A 19078-nucleotide genomic window follows, 5' to 3' on the forward strand; every position below is an offset into this window, starting at 1 on the left:
CTCTCATCCCATGGGTCCCAAAATCCTCCCTCATGGGGGACGCCCTGGAGACCCCAGATAGGCCCGTACCCCATGTCTGTCTATCCACCCTCCACATCAGTCTGTCCCTGTGTCCATGTCCAGACCAGAGGGAGAGGGAGGCCGAGTGTGGAACCAGCTTCCTGGCACCCACCCCAGACTGGACGCTCGGGGGCAACACGCACCAACGAGGTCGGGGACGCCGGGCAGCTCCCCAAGGTCCTCCAGGAGCTCATGCAGGGGGTTGCGGGGGTCGGGGGCAATGTGGTCCTGGTGCTCCAGCAAGAGCTGCAGGGCACAGGATGGGGGCAGCTTGCAGGCCGGCCAGCCCTCCACCCGGGACCCCCCAGGCCCGCCTGTCAGCCCGCCTGTGACCCGGCAGCCCCTGGCTGCGGCCCCTCACCCTGTGTGTGTTGACCAGCTCCCCCACGGTGACGTACACCACGGGCTTGGCCACAGCCACCATGTCCGAGTACTCGTCCACCGCGAAGCGCTCTTCTGGCTCTGGCACCTGGCAGGCGCGGCAGACGAACCTCCTGCGCCCAAGGTGAGAGCCATGCCATCAGCCGCTGCTCTGGCCCTCTCCGGCCGCCATGCAAGCCACCTGACTCGGCCCACGCTCCGCCCTCAGCCCCCCTCCTGTCCACCAGCCTCTCCTCCAGCCCCCTAACTCTTCTCCGCACCCCTGTGCCTCTTTTCCTCGTGGGCTCCAGGGAGGGGAAGCAGGGCATGAAAGATGAGAGAAGAGGGGGCGGCAGGACCCTAGACCTGAACTTGGGGTACGTCTCCTCCACATAGTCGTTGAGGACGCGCAGGTGCGGGCTCTCCCCAGAGAAGGCCTTGCCGGCCGCGGCGTGCTGCAAGAGCTGGGCCACGGCCCCCAGTGTGTGGCGCTGCGGGGCAGCCAGGACGCCGCCCGCCGCCATGGCCACCACGTCAAAGGCATCGGGGGCCACGACCGCCGGGTTCAGGAAGCGGTAGTACAGCAGGTTCCCGACCACCTGCGGGCAGAGGACAGCCTTCCAGAAGGGCCCTGCTGGGCCTCCACAGCCCAGCCCAGCCCAGTCCCCTCGGCCAGCGAGGACACAAGACCCAGAGCAGGGGCCCCATGCTCCAGGTCACGCAGCAGACTTGGGCAAGAGCTGGGACTAGGTCCCACACCTCCTGACGGGCCCTGCTCCTCCCGAAGCCCTGCTGTCCTGCTGGGGTCACAGTACAGGGTCTGGGGGCTCACAGGCACCATCGGGGCGGAGGAGAGCTCGGGGGCCGGGCGGGGCCCTTGCCTTATAGACTTCGTCCTCCGGGGCCCTGGGGAACTTCTCCGCCAGAGCCGTCTTCAGGGCCTTGGCCACGTACCGCATCCCGTAGCTGGGGACAATCAGTGCACCAGGGTCCTGCCCGTGTCTGCCGAGACCCGGGTACGACCGCCTGCCCTGTCCCCCAGGCCCAGCTGCACGGGAGCACAGCACCGGCACTGGGCCAGCTCCCTGCTGCCCTCCTCCCAGCGTCCCTGGGTCTCGCCCTGCCCTCCAGCCCCGTGTCAATCCCCAGGGTCAGCCGTCTCCAGCCTGGCCTGGGAGCCTCTTCTTTGGCCCCTCTGGTCTCCCCTGGGGGCACCCCAGAGCCCAGTGCCCCCCCTCCCCCCTCCCCACCATTAGCCTGTACCCTGAGTGTCTGACTCTCACAGCCAGAGCCCTGCCTCAGGACAGCCCAGGGGGCAATGAGGTGATGACCTTGCAGCTATCAGAGCACCTGGGAGGGCCTGGCCTGGCGAGGCAGAGCCCCAGGGGACAGTGTCCTGGAGAAGCTGCTCCAGGCCTGACCCCGCCACTGGCCACAGACACACAACTAGGCTGCAGGCCCCTTGGGACGTACTCCCTGGGCTGGCCCTCCCTGTCTCCAGGGTTTGGAGGGTCAGTGAGACGCAGTCTGAAGGTAATGGGTGCCGCTCAAACGGGCCAGGGCCCACTGTTATCATTTCTACTATTCCTGTTACCGGTACGCCAGCCACAGAGCTCTTCGCATTTGGTTAAAAGCCATTTGTCTGCTGGGGTACCAGAGACAGAAGTGTACTTGCCTTTATTGGCTCTGGGACATTCTTTCCTGAACCCCAGTTGTAAACCCTTAGTCCAGTTCTCTGTCAGGGAGCAGAGCTCTGAACTCTGTGGGGGCCCCTCACCTGCACCCCATCTTGCCCGGTGCAGCACTGGGCACCAGAAAGGATGGGGGCTGAGTGATGGTCCAGGGACCCCCACCTGCCAACGCCCTCAATTACTTGCTCTTCAGAAAAACCCTTCCTGAGCACATTTTGAGGCAGGAGAGAGCTATAAAGCGCTTACTGGTTTGAAGTATTTACTTCTGACTTTGGGACTGAAGAGCCCTATTTTGTCCCCATTTGCTCTCTGATGACAATACGTCCCCATAGTCACGTGAGGGTCCCCTCTCTGGCTGCAGTGACACCCTGACAGACCACACAGAGAACCGCATGCCGTGCTCCAGCTCAGTACCCAGCAGGAGCTTCGAGCACCCTGCACCCACCTCCTGGAAGCCCTGAGCACTCCGCCCCCCACCCCCCAAGGTCACTCTCCCCTCCCCACCACGGCCTGGCCTCGGCTGGGGTAGGGCTGCTGCACATACGGAATTTGGTCCACAGACGAGATGATGGCTACGAGGAACTTATCGGTCACGGCAAGGAGGTTTCGGAGGGCGATGTCCAGTCGTCTCTGGACCTCAGGGTGGCTCAGGGCCTGCTCTGGGGTGACACTGTAGGGGAGGTGGCTGTGGACAGAGAGGAACAAGGTGTCAGCCAGAGCCCCCTGCCACAGCCTCCCCTCTCCGAGGCTCTAGTCTGAAACTCATCTAACGACAGGACCTGGTACACACACGTGCTCAGGCCAGAACGAGTGAGGACTCAGGGCTGGAGCCAGGTGGGCGGAAGGTGAAGCAACAGAGCTGGATGCCCACGGAGAAGCTGGGGCCTGTGGGAAGTGCCCAGGGGCGCCAGTGAAGGCTGGGCCAGAGCCTTGCAGGCCCCCACCTACAGGCCTCAGGCCCCGAGAAGCCCCCGGCACTGCCGCTCTCCTCAGCGGCCCCATCCCTAGTCCCTAAGCATCTGAGTGACCTGCCAGTGTCTCACTTGCCTATTCATCGGGACACCTGAACATTCATCCACACCCCAACTCCGGGCCTGCGAGCACTGAGCACCACACAGCCATTAACCACATTTGATATGCACCGTGCTGCTCCTCTGTGATCAGCTCCACGGGAATTACCAGAGGGGTCTGAAAGGCCACCTTATTTCACCCTGCAGGGTGGCTGTCAGATTGGCATGTCAGCTGCTCACAGACACATCAGAGCCCAGCCCTGCCTCCCGCTCACCTGCGCTGGCCTGTCTGGGCCTCGGTCTGGTTGACCCAGCTCTTGTAGACGTGGACAGGGTCTGTGTGGAGGCTCAGCGTCTTGTCCTCCAGCACGTCCCGGGTCACCTTGCCCAGGATCTCCCGCAGGGCACTCTGGCCCCGCCCGTTGCGGTAGAACCGCACCACCAGCCTCACCACCGTTGGGCTACCAGTCACCACATCCTGGGGCCGCTCCACCCTTGACCTGTGGTTTAGCAAAGCACTGAGGTAGCCTCTTGCCTCTTCGCAGGACTAACAAGTGTTTTTCCTTTTTGAGGTTTGGCTCTTCAAAGCCTGCTCTGGGGGGAGTCCCCTCTCCTAAGGAAAGTCCTGTTGTCCCTACGCCCCCCTCTCTGCGCTGCCAGGTCCGCCCATGTGCTCCCCCCATGCTGTCCTAGGAGAGGTCTCACGGTCCTTCCACGGGAGCCAGAGAAAAGGTCTTCGATTCCACTTGTAGCCTCCAACCTCAGCAAGCCGCCCCCTTGTGAAGGCGCCAATCGCGGCACCTCGTATCCCGCTCTCCTCCCGCTCCTCGGCACCGCGAAACCTACCTGACTTCCTCCTGGAGCGCCGTCCTGAACAGCTGCAGCAGTAGATAAGCCTCGCGGGGGTTGGAGGCGTAGTTGTACAGGCTGAAAATCACCGACTCCATGAACTTGGTGGTTTTGTTCTGCGGCATCTGGAAGATCAGCTTGGCCAGGTAGATGGGCTGAGTCTGTGAGCAAGGGGGGCGACGGGCGTGGCTGCTCACGCACCTGGGACTGGCGGCCAGAGGCACGTGGGATGCAGAGGGCACCGGCACAGTTTCTCAGGGGTTCCGGGAACACTCCAGACCAACGGGAGGAGAGGTCTCCCTTGGGGGGCCCGGCATTAGTGCGACGGGAAAGGACAGCTTAGTGGAGGCGCAGGCATGATGGCCCCAAGGTCCCAGACCCCCAGGAGACGGAGACATGCCGTCCAGAACCGTCCGCTCACCTGCAGCAGGTAGAAGAGATGCTGGTACGCTTCTAGCTTCTGCCGTTTCTCTTTGCTTAGCGACTTCAGTCCCTTCTGCTTGTCCAGCGCCATCATCTCCGCCAGCTGCTCCTTGTTCTTCCTGGTCAGCTTCTTGCAGTGGGAGACCACCTCCTGCGGGGGGCAGCGGGTGGTACGAGCGGCCCAGAGCACAGAACGTACAGCCCAGAACCAGTGCCCGGAAGAGCCAGGCTTTGGCTGCTCATGGTGCTCTCGGCATGAGCCAAGGGACAGGAGGGGCCCCTCCTACTGCCCCGAGGCCCCACCGGGCACCCCTGCACTCTCAGGGTGCGTCCCCAGAGAGAACCGGGGGTCCAGCCTGAGGCATCGGCCTCCTGGCTTGCTGTTCTCACTAGACGGCTGTCCCAGCGTCGGTGGACACACATCACTTCCGCCGCCCCTGCACCTCTATGTAGTGACTGGCAGGTTGAGGGGCTTCTCTACACCCGGCCTGCTGAGGTGGCTCCTCCCGTGACCCCACTTTACTAATGAGAAAGCAGACTTGGAGGTGATGTGACCGGCCTGCGGTCCAATCACCACGGTCAGAGGAGGTGACACTCCCGGGTTCTGTCAGGTACACTTGCTGCTGCTGCTGTGTGTCCAGCAAGTTACTGGAAGGACAGGGTCACTGGAGCTGGCACTGAACCGGCTGATCAGACGCTGAAACGCCCTGGCTCAGCGGCCGGCGGGAGGAGGCCCGGTGGCAGCCCCCAGAAGCAGCAGCAGGGGGCTGGGGGCTGGGGCCCCACCTGCAGCGTGATCCGGCTCTTCACCAGCAGGCCGATCTTGATGTCCATGAGATTGAGGTCCTGCTCCAGTCGCTGGTTGGACCGGATCTTCCTGACCACTTCTTCCTGGAGCCTCAGCAGTTCTGCCTCAGCCAGGAAGTCCCGCTGGCTCTGATTCAAGAGGTGGACAAACCTGCGGACCACGCTGAGTGGGGGGTGGGGCGCGTGGACTGGGGGAAGGGGGCGAGCGTCAGGATGACGTGCCCCCCAGTGGCTTCCTCGCCCAGCCCACCCTAGCTGTGCCCTCAGCCCCCATTCTGCCAGTGGCCAGCACTCCCCAAAGCCCAGCCCTGCTCTAGCTGCTGCTGACTGATGCTGGAGGGGGTGGCAGCCCCCCAGCCAGCCCTGTCCCCAAGCCCCTGACTTATAACCAGGTCTGCCGTAACCACTGTCCTTCCCCTGCTCTGGGGTCACGCCCACCCTGGGCCATTGCAGTGACCTCCACACCAGTCGGGGACCCCAGCTCTGAGCCCAGGGCCCTCCTCTCCCGATTCCCTACCCCCTGCTGCTGAACCAACTCATCCCGGCCTTCACCCCAAGGTCATGTCCACCGATCAGCCTCCACCCAGCCCTCCTCCCCTCACACTCCCCTCCTGTCAGTGTCTGCACAGGGCGGGGGTGGAGGGCACGGCTAGGAGGGATGTCCAGTGGGTTTTACAACAAAGGGAGGTCACAGCTCGATGCCCATTCTCCTGGGATCTCTTTGGGAGCAGGTATTTGAGCAAAGAGAAACCTCTGAGCTCAGCTACAGGGAATAACAACAAAACGACTACATGTAATATTCACTGTGGGACAGAAACTGCTCTACGTACTTACAACAGCCCTGTGACGTCAGTGTGCTGTAACGAATGGACGAGATCACTGCACCAGAGAGGGTAAGCAACTTGCCCTAGGCTACACAGCTAGTACTAAGTGAAGACAGACAAAACTAGGCCGTGTCCTTAAAGGCAGCCCCGTAAGGGACCAGACAAAAGAAACTACAATTCACGACAGTGTGGTCAGTGCTTTGGGGGGTGGGGGTGGACATGGGGACCTTTGGGAAAACAAAAGCAGGCCACCCAAGACCACTGGGTTGTGAAGAAAGGCTTCCTGGAGGTGAGGACCCACCAATGTCTGTGAAAAGGTGAGAGAGAGTGAACATGGCTGCTTTAGGAAGTGCCAGAAGTCTGTGCCATCTGGACACAGGGCAGAGGGCACAGGCGGTGAGGGCAGGGCTGGGCCAGCCAGGCCAGAGGTCGGGCAGAGGCTGGGTCCCAGAGCCCTGGCAGCTGTGGTCAGGAGACTGGGCTTTGTCCCCAGGGCAACGGGGCGACTGACAGGATTTAAGCGGAGTGACCGGAACATGTGGCCTGGCTCATGGATTGGTCTGGTCACTGCGCGGAGAAGGCTGGACGTTCGAGGCCTGAAGACCATGGACGGCACCTTGGCTTCGATGAAACACGGACACCAAGCCCTTTAGTTGCAGAACAGCCCCACAGGACACGTGCTATCACCACCTCCATTTTATACGTGAGAAACTGAGGTAATGAAGAGGTTCCGTAACTTGCCGAGGGCCACGTGGCCGGTAAGTGCAGTGCTGAGAGGAGCCTGGGCTAAGGAACCAGGGAGACAGAACTGGGGGAAGCAAGTCCTTCCAGAACCACAGAGAAGGGAAGGAAGATAAAGAGGGCCAGGGCAGTGTGTGAGCACACGAGGGCCAGGCTGCAGCGAGGGACGGGGGGCACCAGGCCTGGGGCGTGCCCAGCACCCCTGCAGCAGGACAGGGTGGGAGGGGCCTGAGGAGGTGGAGCCCAGGAGAGTAGCCTCAGGCCCAGGAAGGAAAGGGGCACCCACTTCAGGAGCCCAAGGGCCGAGGGCCACCTGGCGATGGCCCATCCATCAGTCCACCTCACCAGGAGCGGACCCCCAAGACCAGGAGCCTGGAGGACCTCTTTAGGGTTAAATGCACGCCCGCTACTGGGACTGTGGGGCAGGCCATGGAGCTCCCCAAGGTCCCAGCGCTGCAGAAGGGATGCTACAAGCCCCCTTGCTTCCTGCGTGCTGGGCCAGAGGGCGGGAGGCGGGGGAGACATGGGCGGGGAGGGGGTTAGAACTCTAGGGAGAGGGGAAAGACCCCCTTTTTTTTGCTTTGGAGGTAGTGGCAGGAAGAGAATTGAAGCCTGGTCCAGAACAAGCCTGGTTAGAGGGACCGTCCCGTGACCAGGCTTTCTGTTGGGGGGGGGCAGGGTAGCTTTTGTCACCACCCGTTCGACATTCCTGCAGACAACTCGTTCCTCCCCCTTACTGCTCTGCAACCCCAGGAGGGATCTCCAGACCTGCCTGACTTTGCGGGATCCCTATCTCTCCCATCAAACTGGGGGAACCCCAAAGGCAGGGGCACATCTCACTGCCCAGCCCACTCCAGTCCACATGAAATTGGGGACACCAGCTGTGGATGAGCGAAAAGGCCCCGCTTTGTAAGCTGAGGGGCGGTGTGACTTCCTCCCTTGCTAATGGCTGAAAACCATCAGACGGCACAGCAGCCGCTCCGCCAGAGGAGCGGAACCAGTTCACTCAGTGCGGGAAGACCAGGCAGCTTACCCAACGTCCTGTAGTCACCCCGGGCTTTCCTGGCTCGGAAAAACGCCTGGATCTTCACAATGGAGCTCACCTGCCATGTACACAGGTGGTAGGAGGGTGGCTGGCTGCCCTTGGCCTGGTTTCATGGGGAAAGGTCGGGGGTGAGGACGGGGAGCAGGCGACACTCACATTCTGCTGGAAGTAACTCAGACGCCTCCGGTACCGCCTCCGAGCCGCCCACATACGGGCCCACGCCTGAATCTGCGAAGAGACACACTGGCCTTGGACATGGGACAAGTCAGCCAGCTCCAGAGGTCACAAGCTGATGAGAGGACTCAAAAACTGTTCTCAGAGGATCCTTCACAAGACAGGAACCCGCCCAGATAGGGATAGCTACCTTGATTATGGCACCTGTGTTTGCTTTGAAGTACTGCAACCGTTCCAGGTAAACCTTCCGCTGCCTGTAGCCCCGCCAATGAGCCTGCACGTCAGGAGAGAAAGGGCGGGAAGCCTGGCTGGTCCCTGCTGGCCTGAGAGCCCTGTGGGAACGTCGTCCTGGGCTCCCCAGGGAACGGTGGGGACAGGCAAGCAGAGGGGGATGGGGAAACAGGCTCTGATCCCAAAAGATTCCCAACTTCATGAGGGGCCCAAACACCTACAGAGCTAAGCACACCCTCTGCCACACGCCCTGGTCCCAGCACACGCATGTGCATACATGCACCACACAAACACACACACCCATGCTAACCAACACCTCCTCCCAGAACTCAACTGTAAGATACAAGCTTAGAAGAAATGAAGCATCACACCTACCCACCAACTTCACCAAAGCACGCAGCATATCCCCCAAAATACACTCAAGGACACCCACACCCTGTCACACCTGCACCCCATCACACAGCACCGGCCCTGGCTGCGTGCCCATCATCTCTACCAAGGGGCCGTGGGTCACTAAACCTCTCACAACTCACACTTCTCTTTACGACACCATCCAGCTCCCCACCCTGGCTCTAAGCAAATCTTCTCTCCAAGGTCCCCGGAATTCAGCTGTCAGCCTGATGGCCTCTCTGCCGCAAAGGGTCCGAGTGACCGGCTCCCCCCTAAGCCACGCCTTTTGGTCTCTAAGCTGCCAGCCTCCTTCGCGGGGGCCTCTTCCCTGTGTGAGATGCATTGTCCTACAGTACCACTGGCACCGTCCCTCTCATCCCCAAAGTTCCCCAAAGCTCTCACCCACCTGACCTACACCCCGTCTGACTTTCCACTGGTCCCACCTTCGTGAGGAGTCTAGCCACATCAGACAGTCCACTCTCTTGTAAACACGCCTTAGGATTTTCTGCCCCTGGTCTTTGCCTGTGCCCACCCTCGCCCCCCAGCCTGGTCTTCCCACTGAAACCCTTCCTGTCTCTTGGGCCAGCGTCAAACCTGTCCTGGAGGGAGCTCCCCACTGGAAGACATGCCCCCACTGACAGTGCCAGTCTGGTGCATTAAGAGCAGCCCTCTCAGCCACTGGTCCTCCCAGCCATTCTTACAGCCAGCTCTCCCGGCAGGCTTTCCCTGGCCTGGGCTTACACTGTCCCTCTGTTGGAACAGGATGTAACAGACAGCTTGGGCCCGTGACACACTGTCCCCTTGGAGCCCCAGGGCCAGGAGGCCCCATTCCGATGTCTCCCTCTCCTCCAGGCACTGCCCGCTGTGCCCTCTGGGCAGCAGCTGCAGCAGACAGGGTCTCCTCTCTGCTCTTGCCCCCACCCACCCCTACGTGGCTCCTCCTTCAGGAGGGCGCCCCCCAGTCTGCATGGGCTGGGGTCCCAGCCAAGCTCCAAGCTTTCAGGACAACATAGTCTCAGCAACCCAAGCGGCCGCATTTCTGACTCACTTCCCCACGGCTGGAGAGCAGGTGGCCTTTGTCTCCCAGGGCCCAGGTCAGGCCCCGCAGGGCACCAGGCCCTGTGGCAAACCCGCCTCCAGCTCCATCGTCTTCCCGCTGTGGGTGTGGCTTTTCCACTCCTTAGACTGCGCGTGCACTTCCAGCCTGGGCTCAGGATGGAGGGGTCCCCGATTCAGACCAGTAAGTGCTGCTCACTGGGCTCTGTACCATCTCCTACTGGCAGCCGACAACGGGGCGCCTGCTGCACTGAAAGCTACCTGCAGTTTCCCCCCTTCATCGCTGGAGGGACGAGGAGGCTGTATCAGAGAGGGCTTGGTGGGGGCCCGAGGCCAGAGGACCCGGAAGCGGTAGCACTGGGAGGCTCCAAAGCCTGCGTTCTTCATTACCACCCACATGCGCTGGTCACTATTGTCACTGAGGGCCACCGGCAAGTCTCAGCCGCGCATGTGTCTCCCTGCGTTTGCCGGGGTGGGCTCTGTGTCTCTCCTGTCACAACGTCTAACATTGGCTGTATTCCAGTTCTGGCGAGGAGATGTGTGTCTCACACCCATGCCAAGTGGCAGCCTTTGCAGACACCAGGCATTCAGACGTTTGTAAATAAAGTACCTTTACACCACCGCCACCTCCGTGAGGCCCTCCAGCTCACATCGACATGGGGAGGTCTGTTTGCCCCCCTCCCACCGTTTCTGGCTGATAAAGTGCTCGGGCCTCAGGGCCACCTTCCCAGATGGCCTCACGTCCCAGTTCCCTGTGGGCCACTCTCAGAGGCCACACGATCACCCACAGATTGCAAGCATAAAACTGGAAAGGGCTGGCTGAGGAGAAAGGGTGGAAGTCCTTCCCCTAAGGGGTCCCCCATCCCTTCTGTGTTTAAGCCCCGCCATTCTGGTGGGAAGGCCCCCGGGCGTCGGAACCCTGATGTCTAACTAACCGTCCCCCTCTCCTCGTGGGGAAGCTAAGGAGCAGCCCTCAGGCCCGCGGGACAGTGACGGTGGCGACAGTCACTAGCAGTGAGGCCACGCCTTTGCCTGTCTGCTGGGTACTGTGCAGAAGCAACACCTCCTCGCGCAGTCTTCACCACCCTATAAGGTGGGCGCCACAATGCCCACAGGAAATGGGCACAGTGAGTGGCCTGTGACACATGATGGAACTGGGGTGCAAACCCAGGCGGGCGGGCCTAGAACCACACTCTTAACCGCAGCGTTCAGAGGCTGCGATCGCCTCGCCCCACTGAGCAGAGGAAGCAGGGAGAGCCCTGCAGCTCAGGGGGGCCAGGCCCCCAGGACTGAGCCGGAGCGCGCCACCTGGATCTTGGTGACTGCTGGGAGCCAGGTCTTCAGAAAGAGGGATCGCTCAGCAAACTCCCGCCGGACCAGGAAGCCGCGGAGGCGGGCCTGGAGCTGGACCACGAAGCCCACGTTGGCCTTCCAGAGCTGTTGGCGGTCATGGGCAGCGGTGACCTTGGTGACGGCTGACTGTGGAGGCAGGAGGGAGAGGCTGTGGTGCCCTGGGGGTGGGAGCCTGTCCCTCAGGGGTTCCCCCATCCATGGCCCCTCCCTGGGAGGGGCCCTGCCAACCTGGATCTCCTCCCGAGTCAGGTGGGAGGTGTTGAGGCTGCAGCCAGGGGGTCGCTCCCAGGTGCCCTCGAAGGTCTGCAGATGGAAGTAGTAGGCGGTGCCGTCCCTCATGTCCTGCCGAGCCCAGAGCGCCGTGTCTCCTAAGCAGAAGCCAAGTGAGCAGAGATGGCTCAGCAGCGGCCAGGCGGCGGGGCAGGCGGAGACGCGGCCAGGCCAGGGCCCCTACCTGGGCGCTGCTTCTTGGCCATGGCACCTTCCAGAACTCGCTGGTAGCCGTGGGCACAGTCAGGCACCACCCCTCGGAGGCCCACGGCGGGGTTCCTCAGCACTCGCGCCGTCTGGGCCGCCTTGCGCTCCTTGATGGCCTGATTGATGGCTGCCACACCAAGAGCCACTGGCAGGGGAGTCAGAGGGCGTGGTCAGTCCTCCCGAGCCCCTCCCACAGGCCCCGCCCTGTGGCCCCGCCCTGTGCCCCCCCACAGGGTGCAGGGCTTTCGTAGGACAAGCCCCCGAGGAGGGGGCGGCTGACGCAGTCGCCCACAGACAGACAGTGGACGCAGGGCCTCCAGACACCGAGCACGCCACGCTGTGTCCATCGGCACGGACCCTGCCCACTTCTCAAAACCAACCCCTCTTGCCCACCCTTAAGACCACATTCTCTAGCCGGAGCTGACGGGTGAAACCTGAACAAGCAGCAGCAGCAGCTGGGGTGGGCGTGTGGCCCCCACGTGCTGTCACACGCACACATGCTGGGGAAAGTGCCCTCCCAGGAGGCAGTGGACGTACGATGGGCTCCCCACTGCGGACGACACGCTGCCCAGTGACTGCTAGGAACCCACCATGGTCCAGCAGCGGCCCTGCTGTTCTGATTCCTGCCCACCTCCCCGAGGCGGCGGGCAGAGGGAGATGGCGGGGGACGCTACAGGCCTGCCCGGGCTCCTTGACTGCCCCCACCAGCTGCCCCAGGCCCTTTACTTCTCTGAGCAGTGTCCGTGTCCTGGTTGGCTCTAGCCACTTCCCGGCGGATCTCCTCCAGCCACAGCACGGCTCCAGGATCGCCTGTCCCCTGGAAAATTGAGACATGGGAGAAGGGCCCAGGCGGGTGTCCCTGGTTCCCGGGCCCAGCCGCTCAGCTGCAGGCAGGGAGGTCCCCGCTGTCCCCCACCCCAGCCCTGCCATGGCCTGTGGCCCGCTGGGACTGCTGCCGGGCTCAGAAGGCTCCTTCCTGCCCTGTTTTCAGGCCCAACATCAACTCGGCTTGGCCACAGCACCCCCAGAATGCTCTTACACCCCCAGTACCCACCAGAAGTCAGTCAACGGCTGACTTCCCCGCCTTTGTGCCACAGCCATGTCCGGAGAGCCCACACGGGGGCGCCATCTCTGCCCCATACCCCACGCCCTTGGCCTCACGTCACAGCTCCTCAGGCCAGCCCTGCCCCTGCCCCTGGCCATGGCCATCTCCTGCCCAGTCCTGCTCCCGACTGCTCTACAGGCCAGGGGAGCCAGTGCCTCTCACTGGCAGGCTCCTTTGCCCCTTGCTTCACCCTCCCCCAGCCGGACTCTACCTCCTGCCAACCCCCTCCTCACAGACTGCCCTAGGTGCCAGCCAGTGCTCCGAAGAACTTTCCCAGGAGCTGACATCACACAGTACGGGGACGACCTTGGCAGAGAGCACCCCCAGCACTAGCTAGTGTCGCAGTGCATCATCTTACTCACACCCCCACCTCCGAGGGCAGTTCACTGTTGTCACAAGTTTGTAGGCGAGGAAACTGAGGCACAGAAGAGGGTAAGTAACGTGCAGGGTCAGCCCGCCAGGAGGCAGACTCAGGTTGTCTGGCTCCGGGACCCCGGCCCTCGATTGCGCTCTGCACAGCCCATGCCCAGGCGTCACAGGTCCCAAACCCTGCCACGTTCTTCAGCTTATGTATGTTCTACCCCCACCCCAGGAGTCAGGGAGGGCCAGGGCCTGGGGTACTTTACAGGCGAGCGAGCTGAGCTCAGAGGCATTAGGGCTTGGCTGGAGGTCATGTGTCACTAATGTGACAGCAGGACATGTCTAGCCCTCTGCTGTGGCTCCCAGGCCCATCTTGCCACACACAAGGCCCCACCCTCGGTGCTGGGAAGTGCAGCTCTGCTCCGTGCCCAGCCCCGGGGCCACATCAGAACCCCGCCTGCCCCCACCCCAAAGGGACGGGGTCCATGAAGTCGGGGCTCTGCCAGGGTGCAGTGGGCACAGCTCTACCCACAGGGGCTGTTCTTGCCCCGGTGACCGACGCAGCCAGCCCAAACCTCACCTGGGCCTTCTGCCTTCTGGCTGCCACCAGGAGGTGGTGGTAGCGAGGGGCGACGGGGAGGCTGATGTCGTCCAGGCGAGCTGCGGGCAGCAGCAGGGCGGACAGGGTCTTCTCAGGGCTGCCCTGATCCAGGGCCTCGTTGATGAGGCTGACCGCAAGGACCTCTGGGAGAGACAGAGGGTGGCAGAGGGCCCAGGCTTACGGCTACAACACAGGGCTGCCCACAGGGGGCCGTCCTCCCCCCAGGCTCCACTCACGGTCGGTCTCTTCCTGGACCTGCGCGTTGACCCGGCTCACGGTGGCCTGCAGTTCGCTCCAGCTCAGGAAGGCCCCGTCCAGGCCGCACGCCTGTCGCAGTCGGACCAGAGCGTCAAAGTAACTGGGGGCAGGTGGGCAACGCACGCGTCAGCCAGAGGTCAGGGGACTTCCGAGCCACCTCCCTTCTGGTTCTCCTCTGTCCCCACAGGCTGTGCCTGGGCCCCTCTGCTGGCTCCTCCCTGACCTGGAATGCGGGGTGTCGCTAGGCTCAGCCTAGGCCCTCTCTCCCCACACTCATGGCCTCAAACTCCAGTGCTAATGACCCCCCAGCACACGTCCAGCCCAGCGTCCCCTTTAGCGTCCGGGTGAACGCCTGACAACGTACGTAAGCCCCTCAGAGCTGCAGCCCACACCACACTGGGCTACCCGCTCACCCTGCGTCTCCCGTCCCAGTAAATGTTCACTCCCAGCTCCGAGCCCAGGTCTGGGAGTCGTGCCTGAGCCATCCTCTCACCCCACACCCGCACATGAGCAGATCCGTCAGTGCAGCTTTCAGAGCAGACCTCCAGCCTGGCTCCTTCTGCCACCTCCTCTGAGCGCCTGGGCCGAGCGCCAGCACCTCTGCCCGGTCACTCCCAGACGCCTGCCAGGGCTCCCTGGCTCCCCTCTAACCTGCAGCCAGCTCCCAGCACGGCAGCACAGCGATCCCGCTAAAGTAGGTCAGCTGTTCGCCCTCCTGCATTGGGAGTGGAAGCCAGGGCCTCACCGTCACCTCCCGCCCTCGTCCACTCGGCCAGACGGCTTCCCGCTGAGCTCTGAACACCCGCACGCCTCCCAGGGCCTGTGCCCGAGCGCCTGGCGGCAACCACTAAGGCCCACTAGGTCCCTCTCGGAACGACCCCCTTACCCAAGGGGACTGCTGCAGCCACACTGAGCGAAATGGACAAACCCCATGTCCCTCCCAGCCCCACCTTTGTCCCCAGTGCCCCATTTTACTTTGGGCTACAGCTCTTCTCTTCTGGTCACCTGACGTGCTGGCTTTGGTCTGCCTCCCTCACAAGCATGTGAGTTGGAGGAGAGCTTTGTTTGCTCACTCGCTCTGCCCCTGGACAGTACCTGGCCCCTGAGCGGGTGCTCGTCTTTGCATACGGGAGGGAGGGAATGACAGTGACCTCACCCACCCCCAAGAAGGGCAGGCCATGGGACGGTGAACAGAAGTGGGCCTGGAATGGGGCAGCGAGCAGAAGGCTCACCTCTGCACAGAACTCGGGGTGCTGGCTGCATGCCCGCCACCTCTGCCCCTTAACACGGGGCTCAACCCTCCTCACCGCTGAGCACTGTCGCCTTCCACCCCGGCCAAGCCTGTGGCAGGGTTCGCCAGACTGTTCCAGAAGCCACTGGCGTCCCCAGCCTCCAGGGCGCGGTTGATCAGGACCACAGCTGAGAGCATTTCCACGGCCACGAAGAGCTCTTCCTGGTCCAGCTCCTGCAAAGGGGGCTGGTGAAGGGCCTGGGGCTCCCTGCCCCCCACGCTCCTGTACCCCAGCATCTGTCCCAAAGCCCCAACGGCCCGATTCATTCAGTAACAATCACACTTAACGTTTGAGAATGTATATTTCACACACATTGTCATTGAAATTTCATAACAAGCCAGTGAGGCAAGTGCCATTAGGATCCCCTTGTCCCAGATGAGCCCAGCTGCCTGAGTCCAGAGCCCGCATCCAACCAGTGAGCTCTGCCAGCTCCCTTCTGGCACCTTCCACGCACCAAGAACTGTGCTAGGCCCTGGCCCACGGCAGAAAGATGAAGTGGGCGCACCTGCACCACACCCCTCCTTTCAGACACTGTTTATGCTGCTCCCTCTCTGGGGCACCCTGCCTGTCCCCCACCAACAGAACATTGTGAATGATAGTAATTAATAATAGTAATGGCTACAACCTACATGCCAGGCTCTTTTCTAAGCACGTACGTTAACTCGTCTAAGCCTTACAACAATCCCATGAGGTAAATGCATTACTGTTCCCACTTTATACATGAATTAGGGGGCTGAGGAGGCACATAACTTGCCCAAGGTCACTTGGCTGGGAAGTAGCAGCGCAGGACTGAAGCAGGCGTGTGGCTTCAGAATTCACAACCTCGGTCACTGCTCTGTGCCGCTTCTGAGGGGCCGGCCTGGAGTCGGCGCTCTACACATGCCTGTGTGGGCGTCCTCGCCTCCAGGAAGCCTTCCCAGACTGACCCCAGCTCTGTTCCCTCCACTCCCCGATCTGCAGTTGGATCCCACTTACGTCGCTCTGCCCTCCTGTCTCTGCCTGGACCCTCGGGGGTGTTCTAAGTCGGCTAACAGCCCAGAAGTCCCTAGTGCCTCCATCAGAGGCCGTATGGACTGGGGTGAAGTGGGCAGCAGAGCTGTTCAGAGCACGGGCTGCAGGCACACTCAGCGTCACATGCTCTGCACTGCCAGCCACACCCGCCGGGCGGGTACTCAGCCCTGCGCCTCAGTCTGCTCCTCTCTAAAACGGAAGCACCACTTACCTGACAGGCTTCTTTCAAGGAGTAAATGCCAGTGTAAAGCACTCTCTGCTCAGGGCATTACACTACGCTCGGGGGCAAAGCTGGTGCCTGTCCTGGCCCCTAATCTCTGCCAGCACCTCAGCAGACCCTCAGCAGGTGGCCTGGGCAGACTGCCTGGCCCCTCCGCTGACTGGGCACCCAGAGCAAGACCCCGCGGTGCTGGGCCTTACCCCCTGCCGCTGCCGCTGGAGCACAGCCAGCTCCTGCTGGTACACAGCCGAGGCCTCGGGGTGCACGGGGGGCAGCTGGGCCTCGGGGCTCATCAGCTCCTTCACGGTGTCAGCGGCCACGCCCCTCTGGATGGCTCTGTTGATCCTCGCCACAGCCTGGAGCACTGCAGGGAGGAGGGGGAGGGCTGCATGGGCTGACCACTCCGAGCCAGTTCCCTCTGCCGCCAGCTGGGAGGTGCTGGGACCTCAGAGCCGAGCGGCCTGTCACTACTCGTGAAGACTAGTCTGCCAGGCTCAGCCACTGGTGGGGACGAGGGGCTGGGACACTCCGGGAAGAGGCCCTGGAGAAGGCGTCTGTCGGGCCCAGAGGGCGCGTGGCTGAGCGGTGTGGGCACGCAGGCCAGGGGCGGTGAACACAAGGTGCGGTGAGGAGGGCTCCAGGCTGGCCCAATGGTGACAACAGCACAGGAATGAGGGACCAGCTCTGAGGTGGAGCCCTTTGGGCTGAAAAGTGTGGGAGCAAGCAAAGGGCCTGGGGCATCAGTGCAGTTTTAGCCCTAAACGCCGGGCTTATGCACTGGCCAGTGGACATGGCAATGGCACGGAGGAGCCCACAGCTGTGGGGGGCAAGGACACAAACAGCCACCGAGTGGTGAGACACCACTGTTAGAGGTGTCTCTGTCCCCCCACCGCCCCGACGCTGTGCCATGCAGGGGCCGCGCGAGGCTGGTGGGACCATAGGAAAACGTCACAGAGGACGAAGCGGGAAGCAGCGCTGGAGGACGTCTCCACATGCTTTCGCAGGGAAAAGGGGGGAAATGTAATCCAGAGGCCCAGAGGCCTGGTGCTGGGACAGGCTGGGGACAGTCAAGGAGGAACAGCTAGTTGCTGGTGGGGAGAAATGGGAGGGAGAACACGAGGTCTCATCTGCCAGGCTGAGCAGACGGAACTGGAGGCAGATAAATAATGGCGGAACTCGTGAAGGTCCGAAGGTACCCAACACGGAGGACCAGGCCAGATCCCTGCCCGCGAGGTCGCCCTGGCAGCAGGCACGCCCTGAGGCCAGCCGCAGGCGAGTGGCCGGGGCTGTGCAGCTCCTACAAGCTTCAGACAGAGGTGCCTGGCTACGGAGCGACCTCAGAGCCCGACAGCAGCCAGGCGGGCTGCACTGCAGCTCGTAACCGCACGGTGCCACAGGTGGAGTGGGCTTCCTCTGCCGCCATCTCTCCACTCATGACCCAGAACCATCCCCTTGGACGGAGACATCGCCAACTCTCACTCTTTTAACAAAGAACTACACTTGTTCATAATGTTTCTAGGGAAAACTGAGTTGGATCATCACTTTCTCTCTCAACTGAGAGGTCACGACACTTCAGAAGGCAGAGGAATTCTAGCTAGCAGGGGAAGTGCCTAGAAGGAAACTGCCTACCCGGGAGTTGAGCCGGTGCAGCACTGCCATTGTCCCCGAGACCACAGGGGCCCGTCTGCAGTGTCCCTCCAGGCAGCCAGGACAAGGGCACACTACATGCAGCGGGAGAAGGCCCCTGCCGGGCTGGCTCTTGGGCAGCAGCTCGCACAGCACTACAGACTCCGGGAAAGGGCTGGATGCTCTCCCAAGAGCCAGCGACACAGCCAGGCCCGGCTCAGCTTGGGGACAACTTACTGGCTTGTTCCCGATCACCCTTCAGGTTGGCAGCAGCCACCGCAGCCTGGACCTCGTCCTTTTCCAGAAGCTCCACCAGGCCCAGCTCCTGGGAGAGGGAAGAGGGGCAGCAGGAGTCCTCCTGGGCCACGCACACATGCCAGGAACTGCCAGCACGAGCTCCCAGCCGCCCCCAGGCAGCCACCCTCAGTCCCACCGTTCCCTCTCGGTGGGCCGGCCCCTCCCTTTAACCCACGTCTAAGCTCTGGCTGTCCTGCACAGCATGCCTCTGAAATAACAACAGGCAACACAAACGAAGACAGTGTCAGGGAGAACGTCAACAGCACTGCAATGAGACCAGTAAGACGAGGCCCCAGTTCAGCAATGGGGGAGCCTACTCCCCCCGCCCCATGGCCCTGGGCCCCAGCCCGTCTGACTCGGAGGGCAGAAGCTGACGGGCCCAGCCCATCAGGCCTTGGGGTGATTGAACCACTGAAACGTGTAGTCAGCATTTACTGACAGGCGATGACTAAGGAAGAGGCCCCCCCATCCTGGTCGGACAGAGGGAACAGCTGATTCAGAGCCTGACCTGCGCTTTCTGCTCTCTGTCGGAGCTCAGCTGTTCCAGGTACCAGTCTGCAAAGTCTCTCCTCACTCCTCGCAGGGCCAGGGCGGGGTCCCCAAGGGCCTCCAGCAAGGCTGCGGGGCTCTGTCTCTCCAGGGCGTCATCAACAGCCTCTAGAGCCCCAAGGACTGGAAAAGACAAAGCCCCTCAACGGGCAGTGTGGGGGGCCGCCCAGCACATCCCCAGCCCAGCCTCAGAAGCTGCCCTCATCCTGCTGACCAGAGTCACGTCCCCCGCTGCCTCCTGGGCCCCTGGGGCCTGACTGCCGCAGCC

At 62.4% G+C, this 19078-nt stretch overlaps 1 protein-coding gene across 1 annotated transcript in view; it reads right to left on the reverse strand.

Annotated features, from left to right (window-relative positions):
* IQGAP3 (IQ motif containing GTPase activating protein 3) overlaps positions 1-19078 on the reverse strand; it is a 35333-nt gene that overhangs the window by 5042 nt on the left and 11213 nt on the right. The window contains exons 10-31 of the mRNA XM_019711202.2: positions 18770-18933; positions 18202-18289; positions 16539-16702; positions 15123-15280; positions 13794-13915; positions 13537-13700; positions 12218-12308; positions 11469-11636; positions 11243-11382; positions 10970-11140; positions 8175-8258; positions 7967-8038; positions 7799-7868; positions 5180-5388; positions 4392-4544; positions 3968-4131; positions 3397-3621; positions 2656-2796; positions 1302-1386; positions 787-1019; positions 422-554; positions 204-306 (exon numbers count right to left, since the gene is read on the reverse strand). Coding sequence (XP_019566761.2) covers positions 204-306; positions 422-554; positions 787-1019; positions 1302-1386; positions 2656-2796; positions 3397-3621; positions 3968-4131; positions 4392-4544; positions 5180-5388; positions 7799-7868; positions 7967-8038; positions 8175-8258; positions 10970-11140; positions 11243-11382; positions 11469-11636; positions 12218-12308; positions 13537-13700; positions 13794-13915; positions 15123-15280; positions 16539-16702; positions 18202-18289; positions 18770-18933 — 3102 coding nt within the window. The remainder of the gene's footprint in view (positions 1-203; positions 307-421; positions 555-786; positions 1020-1301; positions 1387-2655; positions 2797-3396; positions 3622-3967; positions 4132-4391; positions 4545-5179; positions 5389-7798; positions 7869-7966; positions 8039-8174; positions 8259-10969; positions 11141-11242; positions 11383-11468; positions 11637-12217; positions 12309-13536; positions 13701-13793; positions 13916-15122; positions 15281-16538; positions 16703-18201; positions 18290-18769; positions 18934-19078) is intronic.

Source organism: Rhinolophus sinicus, linkage group LG14 (assembly GCF_036562045.2).
Source record: "Rhinolophus sinicus isolate RSC01 linkage group LG14, ASM3656204v1, whole genome shotgun sequence".
Taxonomy (NCBI): Eukaryota; Metazoa; Chordata; class Mammalia; order Chiroptera; family Rhinolophidae; genus Rhinolophus; species Rhinolophus sinicus.